This window comes from Vipera berus (genome assembly GCF_964194415.1).
Source record: "Vipera berus genome assembly, chromosome: Z".
Taxonomy (NCBI): domain Eukaryota; kingdom Metazoa; phylum Chordata; class Lepidosauria; order Squamata; family Viperidae; genus Vipera; species Vipera berus.
The window spans coordinates 1,350,842-1,367,294 of record NC_138205.1 but is presented as its reverse complement, the minus strand read 5'-3'; the positions used below and the strand labels follow the sequence as shown (position 1 = coordinate 1,367,294).

The following is a 16,453-nucleotide window of genomic DNA, read 5'->3' as shown; positions in this document are numbered from 1 at the left end:
TTCCATATTGGGGGGGGAGAAGAGAAATAGGTTGAAGTCTGGATCAAGGGCGCTGAAGTGGGACCTTTCTGTGGGGAAGCCCCCCACCCCCCAATCCTCCCTCTGCAAGGAAACCCACCCCTTCTCTGGCACCCACCTAGTTGTGGGTTGAGATTTTCAAGAATAGACTTGACCGGGATGGCAGAAAGTCTCCTGCCTTGAGCAGGGGGTTGGACTAGATGACCACTGAGGTCCCTTTCCTGCCCTTGGAATCTGTGCTCTGTGTCCTTGCCCAGAGCTTCTCATTCTCCCGTGGGGATTTTTTGGCTGCATTTTGGGGCTATGCTGGGCCTTTGTTTCTCAGATTCCCACGGAGGGGGGTGGGTGGGCAAGAAGTGGGAAATCCGGAGCCCTCCTCCACCACCCTATATCTTGGATTCCAGGGCCCTTAATCCCCCACCAGGCGGCCTGGTCTCCTTGGGTGGCCCAAGTCTCTGTCCTCTCCTGCTTCCTTGCCCCCTTGCCCCCTTCCCATCCACCCCGCCTGCTTCCAGCACCTGCAGAGTTAACTCCTGGTGACGCGTCCGCCACCTCTGCCACCACCCACCCCCCTTCCGGCACTCCAGAGGTTAACCCCCCCTTCTCTGCCTCTGTGCTTGGTGGGTCCCCCGCGCCTGCCTTCCCCCCCTTCCCTCTGCCCTTCTCCGGAGGGGCGCTGAAGCCCGAGGTAGGGGCTCTGCCTGGCCCTTCCCTCTCCTCCTCCTCCTCCTCCTCCTCCTCCTCCTCCTCCGCCGCCGTACCTGCTCTCCCTCCGCCTCCCTCCCTTTCCTGCCTCCCCCCCACGCTGCGCCCGCTGCCCGTCCTCGGAGGAGGGGGCTCGATTTGGGGAGCAACCCCCTTCTCCTCCTCCCCCACCCCCCAGACCGCCCTCCCGCCCGGCCGCGCGCCCTCCCCTTCCTTTTCCACATTCTGTCACTTCCCCCCCAACCCACTCTCCGCAAGCCAGCTCGCTCCCCCCTCCCTTCCCTCTTCCTCTCTGCTCTTCCCTTTCGCTACACACGCGCTGCCCATCGCTTCTCGCACATTTACACACCCAGCCTGCCCGCCGACCCCCCCTCTCCCCTCCCCGCCACAGGCACGCACACGCCCGCCTGGGAGCCCCCACCCCACCCCCACCCCCAGCCCGGGTGCCCCTCTCCGCTGCCAAGGCGAGGAAGCCAAGGATCATTGTCAAGGGGAGAGGGGGGGCGAGTGGTAACCCTGAGCCCCGGCGTGTCTGATGTGCTACAGATCTCCGCCACCTAGCTACTGCTGCTCGGGTCCGGAATCCAATGGATTGCTTGTGCATAGTCACCACCAAGGTAAGGACCCCCTTTGACAGCCCCTTTTGGGAGGGTGGGGGGGGGACGCTGCCCGGTGTGTGTGGGACTTGGGGGGGGGGCGAGGGACGGAGGAGAGGGGCCAGAGGCCGGAGAGGGGCGAGGGGGCACGGGACGAGCTGCCCGGCCAGCCCTGGCTGCTGGGAGGGGGCCCTGGGTGGTCGAGGGCCGAGGGAGGGGGCCCTGGGTGGTCGAGGGCCGAGGGTGGGGGCGGCGGGTGGAAGATGGGGGTAGGTGGGTGGGAAACCAGCTCTCTCTCTCTCTCGGCACAGTTTCCATGGAGCTGAGGCTGCGTGGGATCAGGCACTTGGGGGCGAGGCGGGTGGGGAGGGGGGCTTCGATGGGGAGGGGGCGAAGCGGGCGGAGGGAAGCGTGGGAACCCGGAGCTGGCCTTGGTGCTGAAAGCCGCCGCTCGCCGCCGGGCTGGGGCCATGACAGCGCTAAAGGCGGCGGAGGGGGGGGGGGAGACCGAGGGGCTGCAGCTCTGTGGAGCAGCCTTCTTCAGACCGCTGGGGAAGGGTCGCGAACCCCCCCCTCCCCGCCTCGCCTGCCTCCTAAGAGCGAGGGAGGCGCTTCGGAAGCCCCCCTCCCCAGCCCCCTGAGCCGGCTCCTGGCCATTCCCTACCAACGGGGAGGGGGAGCTTTTACACCCCCCCCCCGCAGCACGGGTTTGAGGGGGTTAGGGAAAGACCCCCGCCACACACGCGTTTTCTTCCCTTCCTCCCCCCCCCACCAACTCCCCCCGTGGCATAGCAAGGCAGGACTTTGGGGTGTGGGCTGCGCGCGTCTGCAGGGGGGGCTTCTGCATGGCGGTCTGCTCGGAGCACACGGGCCCCCTCGGACGTGGCGGGGTGGGGTGGTCGGGCTTTCTGGATTCTGCTCGTCTCGGGGGAAACTTGCCAGAGATCCGGCGGGGGTGTGTGTGGGGGGGGGTGGGGGGGTGAGGCGAAGGAGGAGGAGGGTTGTCTGGATGGCGCGCACCGGATCCCCCCACCCCACCCCACCCCGAGGGCCGAAGCCGCCTTTGCGCCCCTCCGACTTCTCTCCTTCTTCCCCATCCCTGCCCTCTTCGCTTTGCCCGGGGCTGGGGGTCGTGGGGGTGGGTGGGTGGGTGGGGGAAAGGAGATGCGGAATGCCCAGGCCTCAACTCGAGGCCTGGTGCTCCGGCAGTTCCTGGACCGGGCGCTGATTGGCAGCTGCCTCTTTCCTCGGCGGCGCTTTACCAAGTAGCTCATCTACAGGTGTGTGAGGAAGGAGGTGACAGGTGTGTCGAGGCGGGTGGGGGGTGGGGGTGGGGGCGGGGGCGGGGGCTGGAAGAATGAAGGCCGTGGCGGGGTCGGGGGAGGGTGGGGGGTGGGGGGTGGGGAGAAGGCTGGGGTGTGCCAAAGTCAACGAAGAGGTGCTGGTAGTAGCGGCAAGGAAGAGTAGGCAGGCCTGAATCAGGCTGGAGGCCGAACAAGCGGCGCCCCTTTCAGGCTCCTTCCCGGCCCCCCCTCCCGCGTAGCTCCAGGAGAAGGTCGGCGGGTCCCCTCCTAAGGCTTCCGAAGAGTAGCTTAACAATGCAGCAGCCTGAGAATTGAGGAGGGGTGGGGGGGTGGGGGAGACACCCTACAAGCTCAGCCTTGCTCGCTCCCCTTCCCCATCCCGCCTTCCGGCCAGGAGAAGCCATGTTCACTCCTGATTAATCAGGGTGGGGTGAATGCCTGATTACAAAAGAAGGGCCGGGGGGTGGGGTGGGGGGCTGGGGGTGGGGGACAGGAATGAGGGGAGGGGAAGGGGCTGGCGGACGGGGTGGGGGGCGTCCCTGAACAGGTGGGGGGGGTCCGCGGAGAGAAGCAGCTTCGTCGACCAAAGCTTTTTTTTTTTTTTGGCATTCCTGGGAATGGAGAAAGGCACTTTTAGGAGCACATTACAGAGACTGGGGGGGGGGTTGAAGAGGTGGGGGGGAGGAGAGAAAGAGTTCCAGAAATAGCACCAGAAGGAGCCAATTCGTTCTGCCCGAGACACACACACACACACACACACACAGGCGGTGCGCTAAATATCACACTCCGATTGGGCTTGAAGGCTGATTTCCCCCCCCCCTCCCCGCTGTTCTGTGTGGGTGAATTACAGTCTTATGGTTACCGTGTCTGTCTATCAGTTCCCCATCTGGGGAGCTGCAGTGCTGGTCCTTCCCCCCCCCCAAGACTCTGGTTGTGTTGGGCGTGTGTGGGGGGGGGCTTGATGGCCAAGGGCCAAGAGGGGAAAACAGGGTGGAATCCTTTTGGCTTTGGAAGAAGACTTGGTGGGAAAGGAAGGTGCCAGGGTGGAAATCTAAGCAGAAGGGGTGGTGTGGGGGGGTGTTCCCTACCATTTTACACAGGGTCTGGGGGCTGTCAGTGGGGGGGGGTAAAGGGGGGGCGGGAAATGTGAGGCTAGAAGACCAGAAAGGGCCTTAGCGAGCTGGACTGAAGGACCTGAATTTTAAGGACAGGGGAGGTCGGCACTGGGATCAGGAAGTAGCGGGAAGGCAGAGAGGAAAGGGCTGGTTGAAGAAGGGGGTCCCTGGAAAGCCCCCCACCCTTTGTTTGGGGAGGCAGCTGGTTGGCATGGCAGCCTTGGGGGGACCCTGTGGAGAAGAGCAGGGTTTGGGCAGGGGTGGAGATGATTTGGGGACTTATAGAATCCAAAGGACTGGAAGAGGCCCTGAAGGTCTTCTAGTCCAACCCCCAGGGGCCCAAGGCAGGCATCCTGATACCACACACACACACACACGCACCCCCTTTCCCCCCCCCTTGAAAACCTAAAGATAGATAGATAGATAGATAGATAGATAGATAGATAAGTAGACACACACACACACACACACACACACACACACACACACAGATGGGGGTCCTTGGGGATTTCTGACCTTGGTTGTTTTCTTTCAGATGTTTCATTACCCCAACTAGCTAGCATCACAAGTGCAGATGGATGGATGGACGGATGGATAGACAGACAGACAGACAAGATATAGACCATAGAATCCAAGGTTTGGGAGGGAGCTTGGCGGTCATCTAGTCCAACCCCCTGCTCAGGCAGCAAAACCCATACCGTTTCAGACGAACGGTTGCCCCATCTCTTCTTCAAAACCTCCAGTGGTGGAGAGGCCAGAACCTCAGACGCTGGGCTGGGTTACTCATCTCCAGAAACCCCCTCCTGAGTTCCAGGTTGTGGTTCTCTCTCTCTCTCTCTCTCTCTGATGAGCCCCCCCTCCCCGTCACTTCTCGTCCTGCCCTTGGAGAAGGACTTGAGTCCCTCTTGAACTTGCCAGGAAGCCCTTTGTAAGAGCAACTTCAGAGAAGAGGGGGGGGTTTCTATCAACTTCCCCCCTCCTATTAATAATGGATATGCGAAGAGTGAGGGGTGGCTTCTTTCCTTCCTGAAGGTGATCCCTATGGGTTGTTACCAGATCTCACGTCTTGTGCTAGTCAAGGATCATGGGGAAGAGACCCCTGGAGGGGGGCTGCTTTCAGATGGAGCTGTGTGTCCCTTCCTTTCTCACAGCCAGATCAAGGAAGCGAGGATAGTTCCGTCCGTCAAAGAGAATATGTGTAGCTCAGGGTTGAAATAAACAGCCCTTGGTGCACTCTGAGTTTGGGGGCTTTCTGGCAGATGTTTCATGATCCAACTAGGGAACATCGTCAGGGCTAGAAGGGAGGAGGAGGAGGAAGAGGAAGAGGAGGAGGAGGAGGAGGAGGAGGAGGAGGAGGAGGAGGACTGTGGGGTCCTTGGTGGTCTCTGAGCTGGGTGGTTTCCTTGCAGACCTTTCATGACCCAACTAGGGAACATCATCAGGGAAGGAAGGAAGGAAGGAAGGAAGGAAGGAAGGAAGGAAGGAAGGAAGGAAGGAAGGAAGGAAGGAAGGAAGGAAGGAAGGAAGGAAGGAAGGAAGGAAGGAAGGACTGTGGGGTCCTTGGGGGTCTCTGAGCTGGGTGGTTTCCTTGCAGACCTTTCATAACCCAACTAGGGAACATCATCAGGGAAGGAAGGAAGGAAGGAAGGAAGGAAGGAAGGAAGGAAGGAAGGAAGGAAGGAAGGAAGGAAGGAAGGAAGGACTGTGGGGTCCTTGGGGGTCTCTGAGCTAGGTGGTTTCCTTGCAGACCTTTCATGACCCAACTAGGGAACATCATCAGGGCTAGAAGGGAGGAGGAGGAGGACTGTGGGGACCTTGGTGCTCTCTGAACTTGATTGTCTTCCTTGCAGACATTTCATGAATGACCCAACTAGGAAACATCATCAATGTTAGAAGGGAGGAGGAGGAGGAGGAGGAGGAGGAGGACTCCTTGGCGCTCTCTGAGCTGGGTGGTTTCCTTGCAGACGTTTCATGACCCACCTAGGTTACATCACCAGGGCTAGCAAGCTTCAAAAGAGACAATGAGAGGAGGGGGAGAGGAGGAGGAAGACTGGGGGGGTCCTTGGTGCTCCCTGAGCTTGGTTATTTTTATGCAGACATTCCATTACCCACCCAGGTTACATCACCAGGGCTAGCAAGCTCAGAGACCACCAAGGTGCCTTTAATTCTGTCCATTCCAGGCCTCGGCTAGACTTTTGTGTCCCTAAAGCTGTGGCTAAACCTGGGCAAAATATTCCTTCCGACGTGACCGCGTTAAGGACAGGATCCAGCTAAAAAGAGGCTGGGCAGTTGGCTAACCCCTTTCGCCTAAAAAAACAACCCCAAGATTAAGCTGAGATGAAAAGTAACCGAGCTTACAGCTCATTATGCAAATGCAGCTGTTTAACGGATCTGGTTAATTAACGAAGGAGTTTCCAAGCCAGAAGAGTAGCTGAGAAGGGCAAATCTGCAGTCGCCCGATGGGAGCTGACAGATCCCGTCTCCCTTTGGGTCGAAGGGATGTTAACGGTGCCGTTTGGGGGGTTTTTTCCGACCCCTTCCCGGTTGATCTGGGCACTCTGGAGGCGCCGGGGGTTGAATGTTTGTGTGTGTGTGTGATTTTTTTTTTAGCAATTGGGGTGGCATTTCATTATGCCTCCTGGCCTGTGAAAATAGCAGCTCGAAAGCATCTAGACAAAGAAAAACCTGCTTCGGTGGGAAAGGTGCAAAAAAAAAAAGAGTTTTGGGATTGGAGAGGGGGGGAAAAAGAGAGTCACCTTTGGCTGCCTCAGAGTCTTGGTTCCTTTGCTCCAGAATGGGACTGAGGTTGGGGCGCTGGGCACCCCCCAAAGTGTCCCTCTTCCCCTTGGCCTTTGGCGCCTTCTCATCGTACGCTGCACACGGTGTGTGTGTGTGGGGGCTGTTGGATACGCAGAGCGAAGAAGTTTAGCTTCTGAAAAGTCTTGGGATTGAACCTCGGAAAGGTGGGGGAAGGCCTCTCCAAAGTTCCTCCCGGAGTTTCGCACTTGGGGTGGGACACGTGGACAGCCAGAGGTTCAAAGCAGGACTTATGGATGGCAGGTAGACGGACGGACAGACAGACGCTGAGTACAGTAGAAGGTGCGTTTGTGGAGAAGCCGCTGGGCCAGTTGGGAGATCCGGGGCAGGACCTGGATTTCAAAAGGCAGCAGGCGTCAGTGTGCAGGTGGGAGGGAGTATCTGCATCTGGGGGGGGGGACTGGGGGATCCCTGGTGCTCTCTGAGCTGAGTTTTCTTGCAGACGTTTCGTGACCCAGCTAGGTTACATCATCAGTGTTAAAAGGGAGTGAGGTTTACACAGAGGAGGAGGAGGAGGACTGTGGAGTCCTTGGTCCTCTCTGAGCTGGGTGGTTTCCTTGCAGACGTTTCATGACCCAACTAGGGAACATCATCAGTGCAGGAAGGAAGGAAGGAAGGAAGGAAGGAAGGAAGGAAGGAAGGAAGGAAGGAAGGAAGGAAGGAAGGAAGGAAGGAAGGACTGTGGGGTCCTCGGAGCTCTCTGAGCTGGGTGGTTTTCTTGCAGACGTTTCATGACCCAACTAGGGAACGTCATCAGTGCTAGAAGGAAGGAAGGAAAGAGGACTATGGGGGTCCTTCTTGCTCTCTGAGCTGGGTGGTTTTCTTGCAGACATTTCATAAACCATCATCAGTGCTAGAAGGGAGTGGGGTTTCTGGAGAGGAGGAGGAGGAGGAGGAGGAGGAGGACTGTGGGGTCCCTGGTCCTCTCTGAGCTGGGTGGTTTCCTTGCAGACGTTTCATGGCCCAACTAGGGAACACCATCAAGGCTAGAAGTGCAATCCCCTCTCTCCTTTCTAGCCCTGGTGTTGTTCCCTAGTTGGGTCATGAAACGTCTGCAAGGAAACCACCCAGCTCGGAGAGCACCAAGGACCCCACAGTCCGTCCTTCCTTCCTTCCTTCCTTCCTTCCTTCCTTCCTTCCTTCCTTCCTTCCTTCCTTCCTTCCTTCCTTCCTTCCTGCACTGAAGATGTTCCCTAGTTGGGTCATGAAACGTCTGCAAGGAAACCACCCAGCTCAGACATACACACACACACACACACACACACACGAGGACCCCACAGGTTTTGACGTTTGGGAAACCCCTAAGGGGCAATTTCTTGGAGGGAGAACAACCAACCTTCTTTGGAAGGACCCCTAAGGCTGTGCCCCAGTCTGGCACCCACGAGCTGGGGAATTCTGGGAGTTGAAGTCCACCCATCTTCCGGCTGCTAAGGATGGAAAAACACTGATTTCAGGGGGTTGGCGACCCCGCATGAAATCAGCCCCGGGTGAAGGAGTTGCCTCCTTCAGATGTCTGGTCAGTGGCCGCCACCGGCTTCTTGTTTAATGACCCCCCCCCCAAGATCTGCAACTAAGGGAAAGGGGACCACCCAGAATAGCCTCCCTCCAAGGTCTCCGGGGCAATGCCTCTCTCTTACCTCTCTCTCTCTCTTTCCCCCCCCCCAAAAAAAACCCCAAACGGACTGCAAGTAAGACCCCTCTTCCTTCACCCACTTCCTTTTCTTTCCTTTCCCCCCCCCCCTCTTTCTTTCCCATATTCATGGACATCTTGCGAGACCCGCGGTGTTCTTTAGCGGAAGCATCCGAGGGGGGGGAAAAAAACCACAGGAGAGGAGGGACCATTTGTGGGTGACAACTGTGCAGTTCGTGCGTGCGTGTGTGTGTGTGTGTTACACACCGCGTGGTTCCTGCCATTGATAATCTGCCCTGGCCGTGACTCATCGTGTGTGTGTGTGTGTGTGTGTGTGTGTGTGTGTCTAGGCGGGCGCGTTTGTGTGGAAAGAGCAAAAAAAACTCGAGAGGCGTGTGGGGCCGTGAGGTTGCTGGGCGAGCGGGGAAGGGGGGTCTTTCGAGAGGCGGTGACACATCACCGGGATTGACCTTTGACCGCCCCCAGCCGGAAGGTGGGCAAGGAGAGAACCGGTTGGGACCCCCATCGTTGGCTGGGGGGGGGCAGCCAGCTTTTGCACTGAGCAGCAGCTCGGAGTGGGTGGGAAGCAGGTAAAATAAATGCAATTTATTGAGTGGGTGGGAGAGGAGGAGGAGGAGGAAGGCTGGGAAAGGAAGGGGAGGGGGCTTCTTCTAGGCATGGATGGGAAGCTGGATCGGGGGGGGGGGTATCTGGTTTGGAGCTGGGTCCGTGGTGCAAGACAGCCCCCCCCACACTTCCCGGATTTTTAGGGCGCAAAACAGGCGATAACAGAATTTGGGTGGCTACATTTGTTAAGTGAGTTTAGTCCCCCTTTTTACCGCCTTGGCTGGCCAGGCTGTTGTTAAGTGAATCGCGGCCGTGGTTAAGGGAGTCCCGTGGCCGTTAAGTGAATCCGGCTTCCCCGTTGCCGGTCAGAAGGTCGCCGAAGGGGATTACGGGACCGTTGTAAGGAGACGCCGGGTGCCAGGCGCCTGAATTTTGATCGTGCGACCAGGCTGCGACGGTCGTAAGTGTGGAAAAGGGTGCTTTTTTCCCCAGGGCCGTTGTAACTGCAAACAGGTCACTAAGTGAATGGTTGTAAGTCAAGGAGTTCCTGTATTTTTTTTCCTATTTTTTTTCAGGCAGCTCCTTTCCTTCCTTCCCTCCTTCCTTCTCTCCTTCCCTGTTCTTTTTTCCTTCCTTCCTTCCTTCCTTCCTTCCTTCCTTCCTTTCCTCTCTCCTTCCCTGTTCTCCTTCCTTCCTTCCTTTCCTTCCTTCTTTCTCCTTCCCTGTTCTCCTTACTTCTTTACTTCCTTCCCTCCTTCCTTTCTTATCTCCTTCCTTCGTTCCTTCTTTCTCTCCTTCCCTGTCCTCCTTCACTTCCTTCCTTCCTTATCCCCTTCCCTGTTCTTCCTTCCTTCCTTCCTTCCTTCCTTCCTTCCTTCCTTCCTTCCTTCCTTCCTTCCTTCCTTCCTTCCTTCCTTCTTCTCTCCTTTCCTTAACCTCCTTTTCTTTCCCTCCTTCCTTCCTTTTCTCTCCTTTCCTTCCTTCCTTCCTCCTTCCTTCCTTCTTTCTCTCCTTCCTTCCTTCCTCCCTTCCTCCCTCCCTCCCTCCCTCCATCCATCCATCCATCCCTGGGCTGATCAGAAGGATTTGTGGGGACTTTGAAGGAGGCTGGTCCAGCCAAGGGTTGAGGAAGCATGTACACACACAACACAACACAACACACAAACACACACACACACTCACAGACACGCACAAGCTTCCTGGGAATGAATTGTGCTTTAGGACCCCGTCTCGTTCTTCGCTCCTTTTGACGGGATCTCGCGATGTCCGTGACAAGCTGTCTTGAGAATATCTGGAAGAGGCAGTCAGTCCTCAACTTACAACCACAATTGTAGCCCAAAATATCGGTCGTTAAGTGAGACATTTCTTAACTGAGTTTTGCTCCATTTTATTCTGTCCACTATTGTTAAGCGAATGACTACGGTCATTAATGGTTTCCCCATGGACTCGGAAGGTCGCCAAAGGGGGTCACGTAACCTGAGGACGCGGCGACCGTCATAAATACGAGGCAGTTGTCAGGCGTCTGAATTTCGATCCCGTGACCCTGGGAATGCCGAAACAGTCGTTAAGTGTGAACAACGGTCATATAAGTCCCTTTTTTCAGGGCTGTTGTGATTTCGGTCACTAAATGAAACAATGTAAGTCGAGAACTGACCTGTCTCTACACCTACTTTCTATGGTCCGTCTTTCCTGGTTGTGAGGTTCTTTTGAGGGTTGTGGGGTTGTTGGTGTGTGTGTCTGTGTGTCTGTGTGTGTGACACCTGACTCAGGCTGGTTTGGACACATTTGTGTGGTTTCCTTCGCCACGTTCCTCACTTTGCTCTTGGTCAGCTGAGAAAACTCCTTTTTTTGGTGCTTAGGGCAGGACTCGAACTCGGGACCTCCCCAAGTTTCAGCATGGCGCTTGTGACTTTGGCGCTGAGCTGGGGGTAGGCGCTCTGCGCTGCATTCCTTACTATTTAGGATCGCAAAGAAAAGTCCTGCCGAGGTCTATCTTCGCCCCACCCACCCCCGCCCACCCCTTTCGGGTCTAGGAGAAAAAAAGGGGAAACTGAGGCAGCAGAATTTCTGCCCAAGGGTTTGAGGCGGGGAAAAGGTGGAGGCGGCCCTTTGGCGCGCTTGAGAAGGGCGTGTTTGTGCGGGGCGGTTCACACACAGAGATCCGCTTTGGGGGGGGAGGTTGTGCGAAGCCGGCCCCCTCGCTCGGAGCGCAAATGCGTGTTGTGTGAATGCAGCAAACGGCTTAGTTAGGCCGCCGAGGAAAACGTGTGGGAGGTGGACAAGATGGGCTCAACCTGGGTGGTCCCATCCGCGGCCCGGGCAGGTGGGTTTTATTTATTTATTAGATTTTTATCTGGCCTCAATTAGTTTATAACAGGAGTCTCCATCCTTGGCAACTTTTAAGACTGGTGGACTTCAACTCCCAGAATTCCCCGGCCAGCCATGCCTGGTTGTTTTTTTTCACCTATCCCTTAAAGCAGAGAGATTGGAGAGGAAGGGATTATAAGAGAGTAAGCAAGGCCACAGTGAGTATACTGGCTGGGGAATTCTGGGAGTTGAAGTCCACCGGTCTTAAAGTGGCCAAGGTTGGAGACCCTTGCGTTATAAGTACACCTCGACTTACGACCGTTCATTTAGCGGCCACTCGAAGTTACAACGACACTGCAAAAAGCGAGTTAGGACCGTTTGTCACGCTTAATTAGGGTGCCGTCGGTCAAAGAGTGTCGACTGGCGACCCCCAGGGGGAGGGCGTTCTCTGTGGGCGCACCAGACCTTTGGAACCGTTTACCGGTTGAGCTCCGGATGGCTCCCGACCTTCGCTCCTTCCGACGTGACCTAAAAACATACTTATTTGAACAAGCCGGCCTGGTCTGATGGGTTTGGGGTATTTTAATATTAATATTAATTGCATTATTTTTATTGTTATTGGGCTGCACTATTTAATTCCTTTTTAACTTTTGTATATTGTATTTTTATTGTATTTTATTTATTTTATTTTATTTTTATTTTAATTCCATTTATATCCCGCCCTTCTCCGAAGACTCAGGGCGGCTTACAAGCTTAGCAGTAGCCTTCGTTCTACGTATATGCCTGCTTATTAGGGCTTTCATACACACCCCCAAGCGGCATTATTACAAAGTCAGCTTAATTGCCCCCAACAATCTGGGTCCTCATTTTACCTACCTGGGAAGGATGGAAGGCTGAGTCAACCTTGAGCCTGGTGGGACTCGAACCTGCACTAATTGCAGGCAGCTGGTGTTACTTAAGGAGGCATTAGCCCACTGCTCCAAGGCTCTTGGTGTACACCGCCCTGAGTCCTGTACACCGCCCTGAGTCCTTTGGGAGAAGGGCGGTATAGAAATTAAATTATTATTATTATTATTATTATTATTATTATTATTATTATTATTATTATTATTATTATTATTATTATTATTATTATTATTATTATTATTAACCGTCACACCATCCCCGTGGTCACTTGTTCAAAATTCAAAGGGTTGGCAACTGACGTGTACCTATACCAGCTGCACAGTGTGCCGTGTGTGTGTGTGTCACGCGATCCTCTTCTGCGAATGGGGCAAAGCCAGACTCACTTAACTACCGTGTTGCTAACTGAAAAAATGGCAGCAACTCGCTTAACAATGGTGGCCCAAAAGGTCTGAGGGAAAACTTACTTGACAAGCGCCTCACTTACCAGCAGAAATTCTGGGGCCCCGTGGTAGTTGTAAGTCGAGGACCACCTGTGTACAAGCTTGGTTTGGGGTGAGAAGCTGGCTTGCACGAGGGAAACCTGGTTTGTGGCAGTCTGTGAGAATGATGGTTTGGGCCTCTAAAAGGCTTGTCAGGTCTCTGGCTCTTGGGAGGGGGAAGAGCTGTAAGACCCCCCAGCTTGGGGTTCCGTCTTGGTAAGGTAAGGCAGCTATGTGGTAATGGTAGTCCTCGGCTTACGACCACAATTGGGCCCACTAGCTAAGAAAGGCGGTCGTTAAGTGAATCGCGTTTAATTTTACGACCTTTCTGCCACGATCCTTAAGCAAATTGCTTCCGTTGTTAAGCGAATCACACGGTCCTTAAGCCAATCTGGCTTCCCCCATTGAGTTTGACCGTACGAAGGTCTCCGAAGGGGATCAGGTGACACACACACCCCTCCGAGGACGTTGCGACCGTCGTAAACACAGCCAGTCCTCAACTTACGACCATTCATTTAGCGATGGTTCAAAGTTACAACCGCACTGCCAAAAGCAACTTAGGCCCGTTTTTCACATCTAACGACCACGGCGGCATCCAAGTGGGTCGTGTGATCAAAATTTGGAGCCTTGGCAACCGACCCACATTTATGACGTTCTCGGCATCCCATTTGTCTGAAATGGTATAGGGCCGTGGTGGCGAACCTACGGCACGCATGCCACAGGTGGCACGCAGAGCCCTCTCTGTGGGCACGCGCACCGTCGTCCCAGTCCTAGGCCTCCAGCTGGGTTTTATAAAACCTTTTTGCTTTAGGCCTCCGCCGCTGTGTGCAAAAAAAAAAAAAGGTTCCATCAATCAATCAATTTCAACTTCTTGTGGGGAAAAAAATATATCTCACAAAGTTGGAATTGATTGATGGAACTTTTTAGTCCCACCCAGTCTGCCATTATCACCGCAGCCACGCCCACCCAATGGGCCACACCCACCCAATGGGCCACGCCCACCCGGCACCCGCCGATACACAAGTGGGTTTTGGGTTGCAGTTTGGGCACTCGGTCCCTAAAAGGTTCGCCATCACTGGTATAGGGTTTCCTGCCCGAGCAGCGGGTTGGACTAGATGATCTCCAAGGTCCCTTCCAATTTTATTATTATTATCTTTGATTATTATCCCCTTTTGTGATAAGGGAAGTCAATGGGGGGGGGCGAAAAAGCCAGATTCGCTTAACGACCGTGTTAGTCACTTAACCACTGCAATGGTTCCCTTAACAACGGTGGCAAGAAAGGTCGTAAAACAGGGCAATGTTAACTTGTCTCATTTAGCAACAGAAATTTTGGTTTTCAGCTGTGCTTGTAAGTCGAGGACTCACAATGCCGGTTGCCAAGCGCCCAAGCCTTCATCACGTCGTCGTGACGATGCTGCAGTCATCGTAAGTTCGAGGACGGGCTGCCAGTCACTTTTTTCCCCGTGCCGTCATAACTCGGAACGAGTGGTTATAAATCGAGGACTGTCAGGCGTTGGACTGGTTTAAAAAGCATCTGCTGGTTAAATTCGGCATTTCCCAAACTTTTCCCTTCTTTACCCAAAACCGCTCATCAGCCCTGTCGTAACTTTGGTTGCTAAACAAACAGTCGTAACTTGAGGACTACCTGCATAATAATAAAAAAAAATAGAATACCCTTGAAATCTTCTCCAGGATGAGATTGATGGCGTCCGGCATGGAAGGGGGATTTCCCAGCTCTGTTTGAATGCTGCCTGTTTGAATGCATTTGCAGGCCTCAGGGATGGGTCGCGTCTTCATAGGGACTAGAACCTTGAGTTATGTTCAAAACAATGGTTGTCGTTAGGAGCCAGTTAGGTGGCATGAGGTTCCTTTCAGGTCTCCCGATGGTTCCTTGGACTGAGGGGTGGGGGAAGGGGGATTGGGGATTGGCAGGAGGTGTGGGGGGGGGGGCTGCCCTGAAAGGTCCCTTCCCTCCCTCCCTTCTTCCTATCCCTCCCTTCCTTCCTTCTCACTCCTATACCTCCTTCCCTCCCTCCCTCTCTCCCTCCCTCCTTCCCTCCCTCCCTCCCTTCCTTTGTCTTCTTCCCTGTTTTTCCTTCCTTCCTTCCCTCCCTCCCTCTTTCCCTTCCTCCTTTCCTTCCTTCCTTGCTCCCTCCATTCTCATTCCTATACCTCCCTCCCTCTCTCCCTCCCTCCCTCCCTCCCTCCCTTCCTTCCTCCTTTCCTTCCTTCCTTCCCTTCCACCGTTCTCCCTCCCTTCCTTCTCATTCCTATACCTCTCTCCCTCTCTCCTTCCCTCCCTCCCTTCCTTCCTCCCTCCCTCCGTTCTCCTCCCTCTCTCCCTCCCTCCCTCCCTTCCTTCCTTCCTTCTTTCCTTCCGCAAAACCTAAACTCCGGGAAGGGCAGAGAATTCGGAGGGGCGACCACAAACCCCCCTGAACTGGGGGCTCCAGACCACCCTTTGCCCCGCCTCCTGATTCCAGTCCTTTGGAGCGGCTGCCTCTGCAGGAGAGAACAGACCGGGGCCTTGGGGGTGGGGGCTGTCAGCCTGCAGAACGTGTGTGAGTGTGTGTGTGTGTGTGTGTGTGTGTGTCCTGTTCAGGGAGCTGTAGTCCAATGGGAACCATGGGAGTTGTAGTCCCACTCCCTGGAGCTCTCCAGAGTGGGGGGGGGCTGCCTCCCATCTCACAGAGCCAAATGGGGGAGGGGGGGCACGGCTGTCCATCAAAAATTCCGACAAGTGGCTTTCCAGGAAAGCCCCCCTCCCCGGGTCGAGGGAGCCCCCCCCCCGAGGCTCAACCCTTCCTTCCGGGCTTCCTCCCTCAGCCCCCCTCCCGACCTTGAAAGACCCCCCCCCACCTCGACGTTCCTCCCCGCTTCCCATCCGCCTCGGCTGCCTCTGGGCTGCCATGGCAACCAGGGATAACGGGATCGCGGATGCGTAGGGGGGGTTATTTTGGGCAACGCACAGCAACGCCCCCCCCATCCTTTCCTGCAGCCCCTGGCACCCACTCCCTCCCGGCCCCCTCCCCTCCCCACCCCAAAGGGAAGGGGCTCCGTCTCCTCTCGGGGACCCCCCCCGCTGGACCCTTCCTCTCCCCCCCTCCCCCAGGACGAGAGAGGGGGGACCCTCCCCTCATTTCCTTCCCATCTTTGGATTGATTTTTTAATTGATTTTTATGGGCATTGTTGAGATAGTAATCAAGCCTCATCCTCGTCCTGCTCCTATGGACACACGCGTGTGTGTGTTTGTGTGTGTGTGTGTGTGTGTGTGTGTGTGAGAGAGAGAGAGAGAGAGAGAGAGAGATAAAAAGAATGAGAGAGTAAAAAGAAAAAGAATTAGAGAAGAGAGAAAGAGAGAAAAAGAGAGTTAGAGAAAGAAAGAGAGAGAGAGAGAAAGAGAATTAGAGAGAGAAAGAGAGAGAGAGAGAGAGAGAGAGAGAGAGAGAGAGAGAGAGAGAGAGAGAGAGAGAGAGAGAAGAGAGAGAGAGAGAGAGAGTGCCTTTGAGCAGGCATGGGGGTGCTCAAGTCAAAGGGGGAAGTCGGATTCGCTTAACGTCCGGGTGACTAATTGAACAACCGGGCTGATTCGCTTAATAAACGTGGCCAGAAAAGTACCTTGACAAATTTTTCACTTAGCAACATAAATTCTGCGCTCAGTTGTGCTCGTAACAGGAGAATAAGAGTTGGAAGGGACCCTGGAGGTCTTCTAGTCCAGCCCCCTGCTCAGGCAGGAGACCCTCGACCACTTCAGACAAAGGGCTGTCCAATTTCTGCTCAAAAGCCTCCAGTTTTTGGAGCACCCACAACTTCTGGTGGCAAGGAGTTCCACTGGTTAATTGTTCTAACTGTCAGGAAGTTTCTCCTTAGTTCCAGGTTGCTTCTCTCCTCGATTACTTTCCATCCGTTGCTTCTTCTCCGGCCTTTGGCCGTTTTGGAAAATGGGGGGACCGCCCCCCTCTTCTTTGGGGCAGCCCCCCAAATACTGCAATTCCGCTATCATGTCACA

The 16,453-nt window shown here is 55.1% G+C and overlaps 1 protein-coding gene across 2 annotated transcripts in view; it reads left to right on the top strand.

The window, feature by feature from the left end:
* Window positions 1–1,310: 1,310 nt before the first annotated feature.
* Window positions 1,311–16,453, top strand: part of LOC308676995 (disks large homolog 4) — a gene marked incomplete at both ends in the record, with an annotated part of 89,400 nt that continues 74,257 nt past the window's right edge. For both annotated transcript variants that reach the window (XM_081343090.1, XM_081343089.1), the window contains one exon: window positions 1,311–1,340. In XM_081343090.1, coding sequence (XP_081199216.1) covers window positions 1,311–1,340 — 30 coding nt within the window. The remainder of the gene's footprint in view (window positions 1,341–16,453) is intronic.